The following is a 19,730-nucleotide window of genomic DNA, read 5'->3' on the forward strand; positions in this document are numbered from 1 at the left end:
TCATCCAAAGATTGTCCTAATAAAAAAGGGAACGAGACGAAACTGCAGTGGGCTGTCGGTGGTGGGATTATTGCTATTTAAAATCGAATTAATTATTATTAAAATAACATTATCAAAAAATTATATTGCAAATTTAGTATGAATATAAAATTAATTATAAAAAGCATTTATTTAATAAAAAATTATTTAAAAATATATTTTTAAATGATATCAACTCATATTAAATAATATAAAATTTATTAAAAAAAGCCACATGATATTTTTTAAAATAATATCACATCATATTGTATATTACATAAATTACTTAATAAAATATTATTTAAGATGATATTTTTTAAAATAATATCACATCATATTCTAAAATATTTTTAAAAAAATCATTTTAAATGATATTTTTTTAATAATTTTTACACCCTTTAACGTCGTATAATGTAGTTTAACAAAACGTAATTTTGAATTATATTTTCTTCTGCCATTTCTGTATTATCTAACTTGATGGATACCATTTTTAAAAATATTATTTGAAATGATATTTTTTTAATTAAATTAAAAGTAAAACTATTAAAAATTAAAATTAAATAATAAAAAATATGAATAAAATTTATATAAAAATATAGAGATCAAAATTAAAATAAAAAATATTTGAGAAATAAACAATAATTAAAAAAATTATAGGTAAAATTTTAATTTTAAAAGTTTTAGGAGGATAAACATGGGGGGCCAATTCCCCCAAGCCATAAGGTAATTGCACCCTTAAGTGTAGTCACAACTTTAGTAAAGCTCCGCGTGTCTAAACGAAGGAAGGGCGTGTGAGCAAGGAACATTTCCTCGTTTAGCGTTACCACTAACATTATGCATGCTCACTTGGGATATTGCATACTATGAAAATATATATCATTAAATAAATAATTTGTATTAATGAAATAATTAATTTGTATAAAAAAAGAATAATTTTATTGTTGCACTAAGGCTCACTCTCAAAGTTCCAACAGTCCAGTGAAGCCAACATGAACAGTTCTGAAGTACATGGGATTTTTACAGGGTTCCAATCCATATGAGAACACAGTACATCATCATTAACTAGAAGGATATACAAACAACAAATTGAAACTTCACGTGCAATTAGTTCTCAATTAAAACCAACCACTAATATCTCAATCAATAGTCATGTTTTCCACCTCATGCCTCACCGAATCAAAAAGCTTTGTAGATAGGTAACGCTCTCCAAAACTAGGCAATATCACCTACAAGGAAAAGCAGAAAAAATCAAAAAATTAATGGATTTGGATTGAAATTATACAATGATGAACCTGACAGAATCCTCTTTAGGCATGGTATCCAACAAGCTAAAGCACATGCTTCTTAACACATACAAGGCCGTGAAACTTACAGCAATGAGTTTCCCAGCATTTTCAGGCCTCTTTGCTAGATTAATTGCAGCAGCTGCTGCAGCACCAGAAGATATGCCAACCTGTGAAGGAAAAAGGTGGGAAAAGAGCAGAGTCCCACACTTTGGTCATAAGTGCTAAAACACAAGGGCTTCTGATAGAGATCTAGAAATCGAGCAGTAGCACAAACAGGAGGAAAGCAACATTTCATACCAATAAACCTTCTTTAAGAGCGAGCAGCTTAGCAGTTTCAATAGCTTCCTCACTTGATACCTGAAAAGTTACATCACCATCAAAAGAAAAGAGTTGATGATGCATGAATGCTCCTTTTCCATTTCTGTCAGTAATGATCATAAAAAAACTTGAGATATTGTTATTTTAAACATTTTTTAATGCAAATTTAAATGACTGAACCCCTTAAACCATTTCAGTGCAATCTGTTGACTTGTTGAGACTTGAGAGCTAGAATTTGCTTGTATATTATATATCTCCAGTTATCATTGAGAAAATTGAAAATGTCTATCTTTGTAACTATATTGCAAGGTCTTCATAACTAAAATTTTACTAGTGTGGTATTATTGCACTTGCATCTTTCACTTAAAAGTGCTAATAGAACTGCAAACCTTCACAGATAAGTTCATGTCAATTCAAAGATCATAATGGGGAAAAAATGGTTTAGACTTTACTTGAAGAACTTCATCCAGCAAGTCAACATCCAAAACACTAGGGATTACACCAGCACCAATTCCTTGGATCAGATGCGGACCTTTGACAGTAGCAGCAAGAAAAGTTTCAAGACAGTAACAGTCAATATTACAATAACACCCACATTAAAAGGGATTAGATGAGAAACAATTAGCAAACACAACAATAAATCATTCAGGTCTGCATCATGTTTGTGGCCCAATATCAACCCCTCTATGAATTTTATTGTAGCATCTCTTGTGTCTTGCCAATAGCTAGTTCATAACATCTTATTGTGCCTATTAATTTTCTGAATAGAAGCCACCAACAAGAATGGTAACTTAAAAAACAGAACAAAAAAAGGATGAAAACTAAAAGAAAACCAGTACTTGTAACCCATTATTGACAACACTATTTAATTAGCAATTGATTCCTACGCCCTTTGTCATAACCAGAAATCTGATTCAGAAATGCAAATGATGACTTTGCTTCTTGAAATTATTTATTTTACTAGATTTCTGATGCTGTAACTTGAACTGGTTCATTACTCACCAGGATTTTTTCCATTCAATACTGCACTTTCAACTGGTTCTACGCCATAAACCTGTGCATTAACAAAAGGAAACACATCAATAAGACAATTAACGATAGTTCTGTCTGTCTCTCTCTCTATCTCCCCCTCCCCAGTGTTAAAACATTGATGAAAGAACAAACCTTAATCTCTGAGTTTTTCTCCTTGAGGAATTTCCCAGCTCCAGTCACAGTTCCACCAGTTCCAATCCCTGCAACCAGAGCATCAACTTTTCCCCCTGAGTCTCTCCATATTTCTGGGCCAGTGGTTTCATAATGAATCTACACAAAAACAATAAACTGATCTATAAAGCTTTTGACCATCAATCTATATTATAATAGACCAACTAAATGATACCTTTGGATTGGCAGGATTGTCAAATTGCCGAAGCATATGCCCATTAGGTGTTTTACTTAGTAACTCGTCAGTCTTTTGAAGTAAACCATTAAAGCCCTCTGCTGGATCAGTAAGGTGAACCTCTGCTCCAAGAGCCCGTAGCACAATTCTTCTCTCAAGACTCATTGAAGCAGGCATTGTGAGTATAAGCTTGTAGCCCTTCACTGCAGCAATTGAAGCCAATCCAATGCCCGTGTTACCACTGGTAGGTTCAATGAGGATTGTCTTAGCCATTATGATTGAACATCCAGAAAAAGGGAGCTTGTTAGTCTTTACCTTCCATGACAGAAACTTTTCAAATATTCATATTTCCTTCATTTAACAAGGATTTCTTTTTCTAAATCAACTTCCACAACACATGCCTCATGCTACAGAAGGGCACTTGTTTTCATTTTGGACGGGGATTAAATTTCTTTCACTGAATGAAAAGCACTTATGAGATAAAGCGTGTCTAAGACTAACCTTCCCTGGAGTAATCAAGCCCTTATCTTCTGCATCTTTGATCATGCTGTATGCAATTCTGCAAACACAAAATGAAAATCCATTGTTTAAATTCCAAAACAAAGATTCGTGCAGTGACGTAAAGAAAATATACATAACGAGTGGAAAATTTTGCCTGTCTTTAACACTAGATGTAGGTTCCATCATTTCAAGCTTGGCAGCAATGCGAGCTACGCAACCACCCACAATATTATTGAGATACACCATTGGGGTATTACCTATTAACTGCATAAGCCCCATTGAAAATGGATAATGAAGAAGGCCTCATGCTATAAGGAAAATTTTTGTTACATATAACCAGAGTCAAAATTAAAAGGACAAGAGAAAAATATACTTCAGTAACATCTTTCTTGATCTCACAATCGTCCTCCATATATTTCTAGCAATTCTGCAAGCAGGCAAAGAAGTAGGAAGAATTAGAGAGAGATTACAAACTGACGCAAATGCTAAGGGATTGAGACAGCCACAAATAGAAGTTAAATTTTGATTCCTATGTGCTGAAACTTAGAGAAAGAATGGGAAGATTTGGGGAATAAATTGCTTGATTATTCCCTCAAGCAATGGATTTAATATATGGTTTTGAAAATATCAATATCCCTATGATCAATCCTACAATCAATATCATGATTTATACAATCAATCTATTCACACACAGTCAACATTATGACACTATGGCACATATCCAAGTCATGAAAGCATGTTACCCAGCACAAATTAGAAGCAGAACTAGGATAACACATCTTTGACTGAACTCAACTCAATCTTAATCACATCTAAACCAGTACAAAATGAAAATTGACTACTCTCTCAATTATTTTTTGACAAAAAAGGGCAGCGAAACACTAGAGCAGGAGAAAAACTGTACCAAATCCCCAAAAATTCAAAAGACCCATTATAAGCCTCATTATCAAGAACCAAAACTAAGAACAAGTATAGCATCAGCACAGAAACTATCACGGTACCCAATATCAGTAGCAGCTATTTAACAAGAGCAACAACAACAATTTATGTATCTGTGTCAAGTGCCAGCATTTAGAGTAGAGAGAGAGAGAGAGAGAGAGAGAGAGAGGGATAGAGAATATGAACTACAAACGTGAGCAGATGTTATAATCTAACTGTTGCCTGCAAAGTTAATCCCTCTCTTCCATCGAAAGGCTGTCTTTTTTTTTCCACAATTAATAAAAATATATATAATATTTAATTAAACGATTGATAACTTCATTTTTTTTTATAATAATCTTTTAAAAAACTATTTTATAAAAAAAATCTCAATATAATAATTTAATTATAATTATTATCCACAACAACCAATAATAGGAGATAAAATTTCTAAATGAAAGCCCAAGAAAAGTTTAAAAATAATACTCCACAATCAATATTTTTAATAAAAATTGTTTTCGAGAATCTCCTGTGATTTAATCTTATAATTAAAGATAAAAAAAATAATTAAATAAGCTCTCGTACTTTCAATTAAGGGCTAAATAAAATTAAAATTAAAGTATTTTTTTTAATTAAGATCAAATAAGTTTATATTTAATAAAATATTATTTTTTAATAATAAAATATTATTTTTTAATTTTTTAAATAATAAAATATTAACAATAATAATTTTAATATTAAACAAATTTTCTTGACCATGTTTTTTAATTTATTTTCTAAATTTTATTTTAATTAAAATTCATAAATAGCTTTTAATATTAAATAATTAAAGAAATACTTTAAAATTAAATTTTATATGTTTTAATCATAAAAATATTAAAATAATAAAATAATTTTTTTAAATAAATTTTTTAATAACATTTAAATTATACTTTTTTATGAAAAATAATTTTTATTTTTTAATCTTAATGCTAAACAAATACTATATTTACTTTTACATTTTTAAAAAATATTTAATTTTCTCTTCAACCTTAAAAATGTGGAGCGTCCCGAACACAAGACTGCAAAAACAAATAAAACCATGACAAAAAAAAAAAAATCATTAATTAGAGGGTTGGGCGCAATGCTTATCTATATTATACATATGAAAGCTAAAATTAAAAAAAAAAAAAAAAAAGCTAATAAAATTAAGTAATAGTGTTTAAAAAAACTTCACGTAGCATCAGCTTAAAAAATACTTACAAAACTTAGGCACTTAATTTGAAGATGTTTGGTCATATTTATGAGAATTAATCAATTTGTAAGTTAATTTAAATTTATAAATATTTAAAATTTTAAGTAATTATATATTTAGTCGAAACACTTATAAGTAATTTATAAATAATTAATGTGTTTGATAAAAAATAATTTATAAGTATATTTATTGCTAAAATAAATAAAATGTTTATTAAATTTATAGATATTTATATGCAATGAGTATATATATTTAAAGAATAAATTAAAAAATCTTAATGATGCAGTGAGCAAATCCGCCTAAGTAAGTGATCCAACATTCCAAGTACCAACCCTGATTCTCCTCCTATCCTGTTTCTTACTAATTGGTCTCCTTCTATGATATCTTCTATTATTTTCTATGTCTATCTTGTGTTCTGTTCCACTATCTGTTCTACTATATGTCTTATAGACTAACTTCTTTACCCACACCCGTCTATGATGTGGAAACCCTTGCTCACTTAACACCATACCCGGGTGCCGGCATGGCGCGTCGTTTTTGGTGAACGCCCTATATCCTTGCATATTTCTCACTACACCCGGACTCCGATGTAGCGCGTCGTAAATAGAGGATGCCCCAACGTTTATATCATTTGAATCCATATAATAAGGTGTGACGAAATTTTTACGCTGGTTGTCACCTACCGCAACTCTCATCCTTTATCTGGGTTTGGAACCGGCTAAGTGCAAACTACTTAGGCGGATTTGCTCACTGCATCATTAATGTGAAATAACTTAATTAATTTCTTATTAACATCATTCATGATGTCATCATCTTTAACTTTTCTATCTTCTTCTTCTTTTTTTTTTCTCTTTTTTTTTTCTATTAGTTTTTTAATTTAATTCTCGATTCTGAAATTTTCTTTTCTCCGATTTTATTTGACAGTTAGGTCAGGAGTCAGCTCTCGGGGTCAATTGACCAAATTACCCCTCGTCAGTTCATCCCGATTTGCAAATAATCCAATATTTCTTCCGGCTCCCTGACCTAATTATTTGACTGACTTAACAGTTCTTTTTCGTGATTTTCTCTTTTCCACTGTGTCCATAAGGGTCCTAAGGACCGCAGCTACTTTTTACTGCTCAAATTTGAGTTTAAAACGACTTCATGCTGTTCTCGAGGAGGTCACTCATCGTGACTCTCTACTGCTTAACCTCTTATGTTCTGTTTTTCTTATTTGTAGTTAACTAATTAAACATTACTAATTATTTGTGTTTATGGCTTCTCCTGTTGTCTTAAATGTGGCTCTAATCTCCTTAATTGTCCGAACCGACACCGGTCACCGGAACAGTGAAATCTACCAGGCTATGCAAACGGGGGTGTTACAATCCGGCTTTAATCCTATGACTAAAATCCTCCTCACATCCCCCATCTACTTGAAGAATTGAGCTGATATATTTAAAGTGATTACTTTGGGACAGTACCACTCCATCCAAACTAACTCCTTCTCTATCACCAGTTTGGCCTTTATTGAATTTGCAATGCATATATTCTGTCTTCGTTCTACTTAACTTAAAGCCCTTTGACTCTAGAGTACTTCTCCAAAGCTTTAGCTTTCTATTGACTCCTTCTCACGTCTCATCTATCAGAACAATATCATTCGCAAACATCATGCACCAAGGAATAATCTCTTGTATATGTTTTGTCAATTCATCTAAAACTAATGTAAAAAGGTAAGGGCTTATAGCTGATCCTTGGTGTAATCCAATTGAGATCAGAAAATCTTTTGTGTCCCCTCCCACTGTGCGCACAATAGTAGTTGCTCCTTTATACATATCTTTCAACACTTATATGTACCTAATATATACCCTTTTTTGTTCTAACACATTCCATAAGATATCTCTTGGAACACTATCATAAGCCTTCTCCAAATCAATAAAAACCATGTAAAGATCTTTTTTCGCATCTCTATATTTCTCCATCAAGCTTCTAATGAGAAAGATTGCTTCCATAGTTGAACGACCAGGCATGAAGCCAAATTGATTGAGAGAGATAGAAGTATCATGACGTAGTCGATGCTCCACAACTCTCTCCCACAACTTCATAGTATGACTCATGAGTTTAATTCCTCTATAGTTTGAGAAACTCTGTATATCTCCCTTATTTTTAAAAATAGGTACTAAAATACTCTTCCTCCATTCATCAGGCATTTTCACATTAATGATGCAGTGAGCAAATCCGCCTAAGTAGTTTGCACTTAGCCGGTTCCAAACCCAGATAAAGGATGAGAGTTGCGGTAGGTGACAACCAGCGTAAAAATTTCGTCACACCTTATTATATGGATTCAAATGATATAAACGTTGGGGCATCCTCTATTTACGACGCGCTACATCGGAGTCCGGGTGTAGTGAGAAATATGCAAGGATATAGGGCGTTCACCAAAAACGACGCGCCATGCCGGCACCCGGGTATGGTGTTAAGTGAGCAAGGGTTTCCACATCATAGACGGGTGTGGGTAAAGAAGTTAGTCTATAAGACATATAGTAGAACAGATAGTGGAACAGAACACAAGATAGACATAGAAAATAATAGAAGATATCATAGAAGGAGACCAATTAGTAAGAAACAGGATAGGAGGAGAATCAGGGTTGGTACTTGGAATGTTGGATCACTTACAGGAAAATTAATGGAGCTTGTGGATACGTTGGAAAGGAGAAGGGTGAATATTGCTTGCATTCAGGAGACTAAATGGGTAGGAGAGAAAAGCAAGAAAGTGGGTAATTCAGGATACAAACTGCGGTTTATCAGAAATGAGAGAAATAAGAACGGAGTGGGCATAATCATAGACAGAACATTGAAAGACGCTATAATAGCTGTGAAAAGAGTAGGAGATATAATTATATTAGTAAAGCTAGTACTAGAAGGAGAAACAATAAATGTAGTTAGTGTTTATACCCCATAAATAAGACTAAATAGTGAGAGTAAACAAAGGTTTTGAGAATATATGGATAATTTAATACAAAGCATACTGAATGAAGAGAATGTTTTCATTGATGGAGATCTGAATGGACATGTAGGAAGTGATAGGCAAGGTTATGAGAATGTTCATGGAGGTTTTGGTTTTGGCAGTCGAAATAAGGAGGGAAAAAACATTCTGAATTTTGCTATGGCATACGACTTAATACTAGCAAATACCTACTTTATAAAAAGAGAGTCACATTTAGTGACTTTCAAAAGTGGGCAATAAAGAAGCCAAATCGACTTCCTCTTAACTAGGAAGACAAATAGAGCTTTATGCAAAGATTGCAAGGTCATTCCAAGAGAGGCTTTAACAAGTCAACATCGATTAGTGGTCTTGGATGTCAAGTTTAGGAACAATTCAAGTAAGGTTAGAAGAAATAGTGTAGCTCGAATAAAGTGGTGAGAGTTCAAACGAGTAAAGCAAGTAAAGTTCAAAAATGAGCTTATCGAGTCTGAAGCATGGAAGCTGGATATGGAGACCAATGATATGTGGATACAGATGGCATCAAAAATTAGAGAAGTAGCTAAAAAAGTACTCGGAGAGTCTAAAAATCTAATCCTTTTACAAATCTAATCCTTCACATTAATGATGAAGGGAATATTTTACTTATTTTATGGGTCCCAATGATAATAATTTAATGGATAAAGACGCAAAAGAAGGGAATGTTTGTTTTGGGGGAGATGGAAAGAAAAACAAGGATGAGTGTGATTTTCTTTTATAGCAAATAAATGAGAGAAAAAGTGAAAAATAAAAAAATATATACATTTTTTATTTCTTTTTATTAACATAAAATATTTCTTTTTAATTTAGAATAAAATAATATTTCTTTTTAATTTAAAATAAAATATAAAAATTAAATTTTATTTATATTAAATTATTTATATATCTTTAATATTATATAATAATAAAATTACAATTTATGATAAATAATTTTATTAAGAGAAAAATTTTTATTTTTTTCATAAAATAAAATATATAAATAATAATAAAAAATAATTTTCCCTCTGTACATTATGTTTAGATCGGAGGATTTATTTATAATTTTTTATATTTTTTTCTCATTTTCTCTTTATTTTAGAGAAAAAGTAAAATTAAACAAAAATTTTTTATTTTTCTCTCAAATTTTTCTTTTCTCTTTATTTATTTATCAATTCAAACATAAAATAATAATAAAAAATAAAATTATTTTACACTCAAATTTTCTTTCCTTTATTATTTTGTCTGTGTCCAAACATATTGTTGATTCCATCTTTCAAGGACAAACGAAAGGCAATAGACGTGATTGCTAAGTACAAACAAAGGGCAATAAGACGTGATTGCTAAGTCGTAGGAGCCTGACCTGTAGGGAGGGGGCTTATCAGCACGTATCCCCAAAAGGAATGTTTTCCGAATTTGATGATCTAACTGTACTGGAATGCCACATATCATTTTTAATAATCGAGTTCTGGTTTGGGAAGTTGAGCTTATGGATTGTAAGCTCAAGCCCTGATGTTCACGAAAACAATTTTTGTTAAAAATATTGTGTGAGGATTATTATTTTTGAAGTTTTCTTGTGATTACAAGTCTTTCCTCCAATGTAAATCTTTCAAACAATTTTCATACAGCGTAACCGCCAGGGTTGGAATTCCAAATTCAACATCCATGTCAAAGAAATTTACCAGGAAGAGAGAGAGAGAGAGAGAGAGAGAGAGAGAGAGAGAGAGAGGGAAGAAAATCAAAAAACAGGGCGCCGTCTCGATCTTGACAAATGACTTAAATTTTATTAAATGCTTATTCTTATATAAATTAATGAAATGGAAGAGAGGATGGACTTTGCAGGCAACGGATAGATTATTTTATCTGCTTAGGTTTGTAGTTCATATTCTCTAGCCCTCTCTCTCTGTCTCTCTCTCTCTCTCTAATCTAAATGCAGGCACTTGATACATATGCATAAATTGTTGTTGTTGTTGTTGTTGATGCTCTTGTTAAATAGCTGCTACTGATATTGGGTACTGTGATAGTATGTGTGCTGATGCTATATTTGTGCTTAGTTTTGGTTCTTGATAATGAGGATTTTAATGTGTCTTTTGATTTTTGGGGATTTGGTATAGTTTTTCTCCTCCTCTGGCGTTTCGCTGCAGGTTTTTGTCAAAAAGTAATTGAGAGAGCAGCTAATTTTATTTTGTACTGGTTTAGATGTGATTAACATTGAGTCAAGTCAAAGATATATTATCCTACCTTGTTCTGCTTCTAATTTCTGCTGGGCAACCTTAATATGCTTTCATTACTTGGATATCTGCCATAGGAATCAAAATTTTACTTCTATTCGTGGCTGTCTCAATCCCTTTTCATTTGCGTAAGTTTGTAATCTCTCTCTCTCTCTCTCTCTCTCTAATTCTTCCTACTTCTTTACCTGCTTGCAGAATAGCCAGAAATATATGGCGGACAATTGTGAGATCAAGAAAGATGTTACTGAAGTATATTTTCCTTTTTCCTTTCATTTTGACTGTGGTCATATGTAACAAAAATTTTAATTATAGCATGTGGTTCTCCTTCTTCATTATCCATTTTCATTGGGGCTTATGCAGTTAATAGGTAATACCCCCATGGTGTATCTCAAAAATATTGTGGGTGGTTGCTTAGCTCGCATTGCTGCCAAGCTTGAAATGATGGAACCTACCTCTAGTGTTAAAGACAGGCATAATTTTCTGCCCGTTATGTACATTTTCTTTATGTAAATGCACAAATCTTTGTTTTGGAATTAAAAAATGAATTTGCATTTTGTGGTTACAGAATTGCATACAGCATGATCAAAGATGCAGAAGATAAGGGCTTGATTACTCCAGGGAAGGTTAGTCTTAGACACGCTTTATCCCATAAGTGCTTTTCATTCAGCGAAAGAAATTTAATCCCAGTCCAAAATGAAAACCAACTGCCTTTCTGTAGCATAAGGCATGTATTGTGGAAGTTGATTTAGGAAAAGAAATCCTTGTTAAATGAAGGAAATATGAATATTTGAAAAGTCTTTGTCGTGGAAGTTAAAGACTGACGAGTTCTCTTTTTCTGGATGTTCAAACATAATGGCTAAGACCATCCTCATTGAACCTACCAGTGGTAACACGGGCATTGGATTGGCTTCAATTGCTGCAGTGAAGGGCTACAAGCTTATACTCACAATGCCTGCTTCAATGAGTCTTGAGAGAAGAATTGTGCTGCGGGCTCTCGGAGCGGAGGTTCACCTTACTGATCCAGCCATGGGCTTTAATGGGGTACTTCAAAAGACTGACGAGTTACTAAGTAAAACACCTAATGGGCATATGCTTCGGCAATTTGACAATCCAGCCAATCCAAAGGTATCCTTTTATTGGTCTATTATAATATAGATTGGTGGTCAAAAGTTTTATAGATCAGCTTGTTGTTTTTGTGTAGATTCATTATGAAACCACTGGCCCGGAAATATGGAGAGACTCAGGGGGAAAAGTTGATGCTCTGGTTGCAGGGATTGGAACTGGTGGAACTGTGACTGGAGCTGGGAAATTCCTCAAGGAGAAAAACTCAGAGATTAAGGTTTGTTCTTTCGTCAATTTGTTAACAGTAGGGAGGGGGAGATAGAGAGATAGAGAGAGAGAGAGAGAGAGAGAACTATCATTAACTGTCTTACTGATGTGTTTCCTTTTGTTTATGAACAGGTTTATGGCGTAGAACCAGTTGAAAGTGCAGTATTGAATGGAAGAAATCCTGGTGAGTCATGAACCAGTTCAAGTTAGAGCATCAGAAATCAAATAAAATAAATAATAATAAGCAAAGTCATCAGTTGCATTTGTTAATCAGTTGTCTGGACGCTGGTTATGACAAATGGACTAGGAATCAATTGCTAAATAATTAGTCGTGTCAATAATGGGTTACAAGTAGTGGTTGTCTTTTAGTTTTCATCCCTTTTTTGTTCTTTTTTTTTTTTAAGTTACCATTCTTCATGTTGGCTTGTATTCAGAAAATTAGTAGGCACAATAAGAAGTCTTGAACTAGCTATTGACAAGACACAAGAGATGATATGTTACGGAATTTACTTCCTCTTATTATTAGATATTAACTTTTATTTTAATCAAGAGTTATTTCGTTTTTAGAATTGTAATCCCTCTTATAAAGGGATTGATATTATTATTAGGACTTCTAATTCTAAGTAGAATTCTAATAAATCTGGTTTAAAGCTCTCTTATAAAAGGGATTGCTTGAATTATTAAAATTAAGTAAAACTATTTACAATTAAATTGAAATCTAGATTCTTTCTTTTCTAATGAATCTAAGGTTAGAGCTCCCTTTTAACGAACTAACGTTTTCAGCAATAATAGGTCGAGAAAAGAATCGAGATAAAGTAAAGGTTTTAGTTTTTGAATTAGATTTCACTATTAATGGGCTCGTGGCTAGATCCTGAGCATGAGATCTTAACAAATTGGTATCAGAGCCTGTCATGGATGATACAAATCCGAGAGAATAATTAAGGCCGCTATTCCAAGAAGCACAAGCATTGACAGAAGCAAGAGCAGCACGGGTTGAATCAAAGATGGAAAATCGGATCAAGCAATTAAAGTCGAAATTGGATGTCACGATCCAAATTATAGGCTAGACCGGCACCAGAACTTGGGTCAGTATAAGACTCCCAAAGCCTGTAGTAAGCCTAACTGTTCTAGTCAAACCATGAAGCTCATACTCTAAGTCCCAATTCAAGAAATCAATCAGATATAGTCCAATCATAACCTAGACTATCCAATAGGGAGTCCTCGACTCTCTCGACCTGTAATCACAAAATATATCCATTTGGGGAGCTCAGCTCACCCTTATAATACTCAATATAACAATTTAATTAAATGGAAGATCAACTCCTTCATCCAAAATAAACATCCATCCTACACATTCACATATGCATAATTAATAAATTTACAATTTCAAAATAAATAATATTTTACAGTCCCAAGTCAAATAAAATACTCCTAATACATACAGAGTTCTAGATTTCAAATTAATAACATAAAATGTGGATACTACAACTATAGACCTGTGAGGAAGAAAACAGGTTAATCACAAGGAAAAAAATTCTTCTGTATGTAGAAAAATATGGTGAACAGGAGTGAGTGTTTAGCATATAGAGTAAGATATTGATTTTAAGTATAATTTTCATAGCTATCTAGTACTAATATATTCCTAAGGATGAAATACAATACAGATTAACATATTCAACCCAACTCAAACAATAATCGCACAAATAATAATTTAGAGTACTCACATACCTAAATATCACATCAAAATATATACATATGGGAGTTGATCCCCTATACAGCTTTCTTAATCCAATGTCTGCTAACAAGATTAACTCGAGTCGGATTTTCTCTTAATAATTCAAATGCAAGGGTCAGTGAGATCAACTGAAAGCCATATTCACACCAACTTATCTAAAAAAAAGACTGGGCCTCAAGCGAGACTAGCTCAAGCCAATCTACCCGTCCTACCCATATTCAATACAATTACACCACATGCACGTCGACACACACAGAAAGCTCCAAATTATCCTAAGGCAGTATTCACAACAATTTCATCAATTAAAATGTAACACAAGGAATGTCTAATATTTAACTACATACATATATTTATAAGTGATGCATGGACATGTCTTGAATTATAAAATAATATTGAAATTATAGTTAAAATCAATACCTATTAACAATACACTAGAAGCTACTATAGTAGCTAGCCGGATAAGGAAGGCTAACCCGGCTCACCTAAATAATTGTATTACAAATTTATCATAATCAACTCAAAACAAAACTTTAAAGAGTCAAACACACCCTAATTTATGCCGAAAATCCGACAGAGTTTCCTCTGTACCTAAGACCTACCTAACCTGCAAAGTGGTTCAAATAACACTTCTAAAATCACACATCTCAAATCCACCTCTCAACAATATCATATGGCCTCTCCTATGCCTGCTAAACTAGGCAAACTCAAGCAAATCAAAAAATTCACCTATAAATTTTAAAACTAATATTTTTCAAAAACCAACCAAACTAACTCTAAAAATTTTAAAATTTCATCCCATGGTCTTTAACAATGCTATAAGGTTGTTGCAAAAGAAATTATAATTTTCTAAACACCTACGAATATTTTACAAATTTTAAATAAGAAAACTTAGAGTTTGAGTTTACCTATGCCGATTTTGATGCTTGGAACGCATCCGGAGCATCTGAAAGTAGTGGCGAGGACTATAATTCTGACCCGTTTCCAAAGTGACTCCGGTAGCTCATTTGCTCAGTCCGAAAATACGATCCGGTCATCGGTGAAATTTTCGCAAAAGGAAGGCACCTACGCAAAGCTCATTTAAAGCTCGAAAAATCATTATGAAGTTCATGGGACTCACCTGATTTTTAGTTTCAAAAAATTTAAAATTTATATTACCGCGAAACTCTTGTCGAGTAGAACACGCCAGTATTCTCTGAATCTCCGTGGGGTTCCTAATTTGGGAGAAATTTAACTCAAAAGTCGAAATGGCTAAAATTTATTGAGCTTAAATCGAAAAAATCGCTCGACCAAAATTCGTGTTCTTGGTGTCTTTGGAAAGCTCTTGAAGTATAAAAGGTGATTGGGATTGGTCCCGATCTAATTGGTGGCCGAATTGGCCAAATTTTGGCCAGGAAGATGAAAAGTCGTGCTGCGTATTAGGATGGAGTTTCAACATGTTTTTCGGCGTCCTAGGGCGGCGGCCAACAGTGGGAAGGCACCCTGGTGGTGTGCCGACAAGCTGGGAAGGGAGGGGTGACAGTGGTTAGCGGTGGGAAGGAGAGAGGAGAGAGAAATCGAAGAGAGAAATCGAAGAGAGATAAATCAAAGAGGAAAGGGAAGAGGGTTTGCACACAGGAAGAAGAGAGAGGAGGGAAAAAGAATACTGATCCGATTCGATCTGGTTTGATTTGACTGGTTCGATTTAGGATATTTAAAATTGAATTTTTACTCTGCCCTGAGACCCAAAATGAGGCCCAAAAATTCTAAAAAAATTATAGAAAAATAAAAAAAATTTATAGAGTCCAAATATAATTTTTGATTTGCCACGTGATCTTTAATTTAATTTTTAAAAATAGATGAAATTTATTACCTTAAAAAAATCAAACCCAATTTTAAAAATTCAAAAAATTCAAATTTAATTTTCATAATATTTAATAAAATAAAATATTATAATTTACATATAAAATAATTATTTAAAAATTCAGGGTGTTACATTGGAATCCAAATTACAAAACTTATCCCATCAAGTGTGATAGTTCATATAGGGAACTTACAAGAGCCGAGGTAAGGAAATAGAGGGCGGCTTAGGTCACAATAACAACTATGAAGGCAACAACAATAGAGTGAAACAGTGAAACCCGGGCTAGGGATAGTACCAAAGTGTACGAAGTTGGATTTTCTAACGTTTAATGGATCTGAATATCTGCTGATTTGGTTACACTGATGTGAATAATTTTTTTCAAATCAACAGACACCAGAACCAAATAAGGTGAACCTCGCAACATTCCATATAACAGGAGAGGCACACCTCTAGTTCTACAGATTAGAACAAGAACCTTGACTATCATGAAACCCATTTAAAGAATATTGCAATTTGAGATTTTGGCCTCCACTCAGTAGCAATCCTTTGATTAATTGGCTAATCTGAAGTAGGCAATGACAGTGGAAGAAAACCAACGTTAGTTCTAGAGCCTTATAGCTCGTGCAACAACAGTTCAGATAGATTAATAAGTTGATTTGTTTATTCCAAGCCTGATAAATTCAATCTAGATAGATATAGAGATGCAAAATCCCCCAAGTTTTGTGACAACTATGAACTTGGCAAAAGCCTTTGAAAGAAAACAATAACTGGAAGAAAATTGGATAACAGCTGCTTCATCAATTCTACCTATAACCAAGGCTACTGCTAATCAGGCCATTAGCATATCACATAATTCTAGTTTATAAGTGTTTCGTCTCCCTTTATTAAAAGATTGAGCCATCCAGAAATGGTTGAGCAAAGAGTAAAGGGGCATTGCTATAATTGTGACAAACTATATTCCTCTAGGCATCAATTTAAGAAATTGTTTTGGTTGGGGATGGATGATTTAGAGGAAGCAACAGAGCAAAAGAACTATAGGTGATTCATAGTCTTAACCTACTGTTGAGCTTGAGGATAAGCTCTTTCTCCAAGAGAGAGTGATGTTATAGACGCATTGTGGACCCCTTGGCAAAGTTGGTTGAATTTTCAGGATTTATTTTCTATTATTATTAGATATTAATTCTTGTTTTAATTAAGAGTTATTTCTTTTTTAGAATTGCAATCTCTCTTATACAAGGATTGCTATTATTATTAGTACTTTTAATTCTAGTAGAACTCTAATAAATCTTGTATAAACCTCTCTTATAAAAGGGGTCACTTGTATTAATAAATTAACCAGAACTATTTTCATTTAAATTGAAATCTAGACTCTCTCTTCTCCGACAAGTTTAAGGTTAGAGCTCCCTTTTAACGAGCTTACCTTTTCAACAACAATAAGTTGAGAAAAGAATCGAGGTAAAGTAAAAATTTTAGCTTTTGAATCAGATTTTATTATTAATAAGCATGTGACTAGATCTTGGGCGAGAGATCTTAACATGCTACAATAAAATTCATAGAGGGGTTGATATTGGACCGCAAATGTAATGCAGGCTTAAAAGATTTACCGTTGTGTTTGCTAAATTTTTTTTTTCATCTAATCACTTTTAATATGGGCATTATTGTAATATTGACTGTTACTCTATTGAAACTTTGCTTTCTGCTACTGCCAAAGGTCCGCATCTGATCCAAGGAATTGGTGCTGGTGTAATCCCTAGTGTTTTGGATATTGACTTGCTGGATGAAGTTCTTCAAGTAAGTCTAAGCCATTTTTTTCCCATTATACTCTTCGAATTGACACCAACTTATCTGTGAAGATTTGCTGTTCTATTAGCGATTTTAAGTGAAAGATGCAAGTACAATAATACAACATTAGTAAAATTTTAGTTATGAAGACCTTGCAATATAGTTGCAAAGATAGTCATTTTCAATTTTCTCAATGATAACTGTAGATATATCAGACATTTAAATTTACGTTAGAAAATGTTTCAAATAAAAATATCTCAAGTTTTTTTTTTTTATGGTCATTACTGAAAGAAATGGAAAAGGAGCAAACATGCATTATGAATTCTTTTCTTTTGATGGTGATGTAACTTTTTAGGTATCAAGTGAGGAAGCTATTGAAACTGCCCAGCTGCTTGCCCTCAAAGAAGGTTTATTGGTATGAAATGTTGCTCCCCTGTTTGTGCTACTGCTTGATTTCTAGATCTCTATCAGAAGCCCTTGTTGTTTAGCGCTTATGACCAAACTGTGGGACTGTGCTCTTATCCCACCTTTTTCCTTCACAGGTTGGTATATCTTCTGGTGCTGCAGTAGCAGCTGCAATTAAGCTGGCAAACAGGCCTGAAAATGCTGGGAAACTCATTGCTGTAAGTTTCATAGCCTCTTATGTGTTAAGAAGCCTGTGCTTTAGCTTGTCTGATACCGTGCCTAAAGAGGATTCTGTCAAATTCATCATTGCATGATTTCAATCCAAATCCATTAATTATGTGATTTTTTCTGCTTTTCCTTGCAGGTGATATTGCCAAGTTTTGGAGAGCGTTACCTATCTACAAAGCTTTTTGATTCGGTGAGGCATGAGGTGGAAAACATGACTATTGATTGAGGTATTAGTCGTTTGTTTTAATTGAGAACTAATTACACGTGAAGTTTCAATTTATTGTTTGTGATATCCTCCTAGTTGATGATGATGTACTGTGTTCTCATATGGATTGGAACTCCTGTAAAAATCCCACGTACTTCAGGACTGTTCATGTTGGCTTCACTGGACTGTTGGAACTTTGAGAGTGAGCCTTAGTGCAACAATAAAATTATTCTTTTTTTATACAAATTAATTATTTCATTAATACAAATTATTTATTTAATGATATATATTTTCATAGTATGCAATGCCCCATGCGAGCATGCATCCCGTTAGTGCTAATGCTAAACGAGGAAACGGTCCTAGCTCATACACCCTTCCCCCGTTTCGACGGGCACAGCGTTTTTAAAGTTGTGACTGCAGTTAGGGCGGAATTACCTTATGGCTAGGGGAAATTGGCCCCATAAATTTTAATATACATTTAAAAAAAAAAACTGTTTATCCTCCTAAAACTTTTAAATTTAAAATTTTACTGATAAATTTTATTTTTTTAAATTATTGTTTTTCTCTAATATTTTTATTTTTTCATTGATTTTATATTTTTATGTACTTTTTATTCATATTTTTATATTATTTTATTTTAATCTCTAAATATTTCATATTTTTATTTTAATCTTTTATATTTTTATCAAAATTTTATTTAACTTTTTTAGTATTTATTTTTTTTCTAAGAATAAACTTTTAATTTCACAACAACAATTGTGAGATTAAGGACCTGTTTAGTTTAACTATTGGATACAACTTATAACTGTCAGTTGATAGTTATTGTAATTAATTGATAGCTTATAGCAGATAATAGCTGATTTATGCTAAGTATTTAATAAAACTATATTTAGCTATTACTATTGATGTGTAAATGGTTAATAAGGAAATATATCATATAATTTATTTTATTATTAAAATAAAAATAAAATTATAAATTTATTAAATTATATTATTTATTTTATTATTAAATTAAATATATAATTTTTAATTTAATATATTATCATTTATTATGATATTAAAATATTACTGATTTAATATATTATATTATTTATTTTATTATTAAAATAAATATATAATTATTGATTTATTATATTATATTACTTATTTTATTATTGAAATAAGAAAATAATTAAATTTTTTAAAAAATAATTAAATAACTTTAAAATTAGAATTATAAAATAATAAGTAGTTATTATTGTTGATAAAAAAAACTTTATAAGTAATTTTAAGTCTGTAGAAGTAAAAAATGTATTTTTTTCATAATAAATAAGTATTTTATATTTTATGTTATTAATAAAAAAAATAT

At 32.3% G+C, this 19,730-nt stretch overlaps 2 protein-coding genes across 10 annotated transcripts; one reads left to right on the forward strand and one right to left on the reverse strand.

Moving 5' to 3' along the window:
- Positions 1-931: 931 nt before the first annotated feature.
- LOC110645053 (cysteine synthase) lies at positions 932-4,753 on the reverse strand. Of its 7 annotated transcripts, none has more exons than XM_021798054.2 (11): positions 4,634-4,753; positions 3,875-3,928; positions 3,656-3,765; positions 3,502-3,559; positions 3,001-3,264; positions 2,787-2,924; positions 2,625-2,676; positions 2,075-2,154; positions 1,602-1,661; positions 1,391-1,471; positions 932-1,244 (listed from the first exon to the last, which is right to left on the reverse strand). In XM_021798054.2, the coding sequence occupies exons 2-11, from the start codon at positions 3,911-3,913 to the stop codon at positions 1,155-1,157; spliced, it is 972 nt and encodes a 323-aa protein (XP_021653746.2). In that variant the 5' UTR covers positions 3,914-3,928; positions 4,634-4,753; the 3' UTR covers positions 932-1,154. The 7 variants fall into 7 exon arrangements, with proteins under 7 accessions (XP_021653746.2, XP_021653747.2, XP_021653742.2 ...); XM_021798055.2 differs by having other exon boundaries at positions 4,627-4,650; XM_021798050.2 differs by lacking the exon at positions 4,634-4,753 and adding an exon at positions 4,503-4,633.
- A 5,308-nt stretch (positions 4,754-10,061) lies between these two features.
- LOC110656733 (cysteine synthase) lies at positions 10,062-18,628 on the forward strand. Of its 3 annotated transcripts, none has more exons than XM_058146760.1 (11): positions 10,075-10,498; positions 11,054-11,107; positions 11,219-11,328; positions 11,424-11,481; positions 11,720-11,983; positions 12,060-12,197; positions 12,320-12,371; positions 17,474-17,553; positions 17,900-17,959; positions 18,087-18,167; positions 18,314-18,628. In XM_058146760.1, exons 2-11 carry the CDS (start codon positions 11,069-11,071, stop codon positions 18,401-18,403), a joined length of 972 nt encoding a protein of 323 aa, XP_058002743.1. In that variant the 5' UTR covers positions 10,075-10,498; positions 11,054-11,068; the 3' UTR covers positions 18,404-18,628. The 3 variants fall into 3 exon arrangements, with proteins under 3 accessions (XP_058002745.1, XP_058002743.1, XP_058002744.1); XM_058146761.1 differs by lacking the exon at positions 10,075-10,498 and adding an exon at positions 10,540-10,639; XM_058146762.1 differs by lacking the exon at positions 18,314-18,628 and having other exon boundaries at positions 10,062-10,498; positions 17,908-17,959; positions 18,087-18,169.
- The last annotated feature ends 1,102 nt before the right edge of the window (positions 18,629-19,730 follow it).

This window comes from Hevea brasiliensis, chromosome 5 (genome assembly GCF_030052815.1).
Source record: "Hevea brasiliensis isolate MT/VB/25A 57/8 chromosome 5, ASM3005281v1, whole genome shotgun sequence".
NCBI lineage: Eukaryota > Viridiplantae > Streptophyta > Magnoliopsida > Malpighiales > Euphorbiaceae > Hevea > Hevea brasiliensis.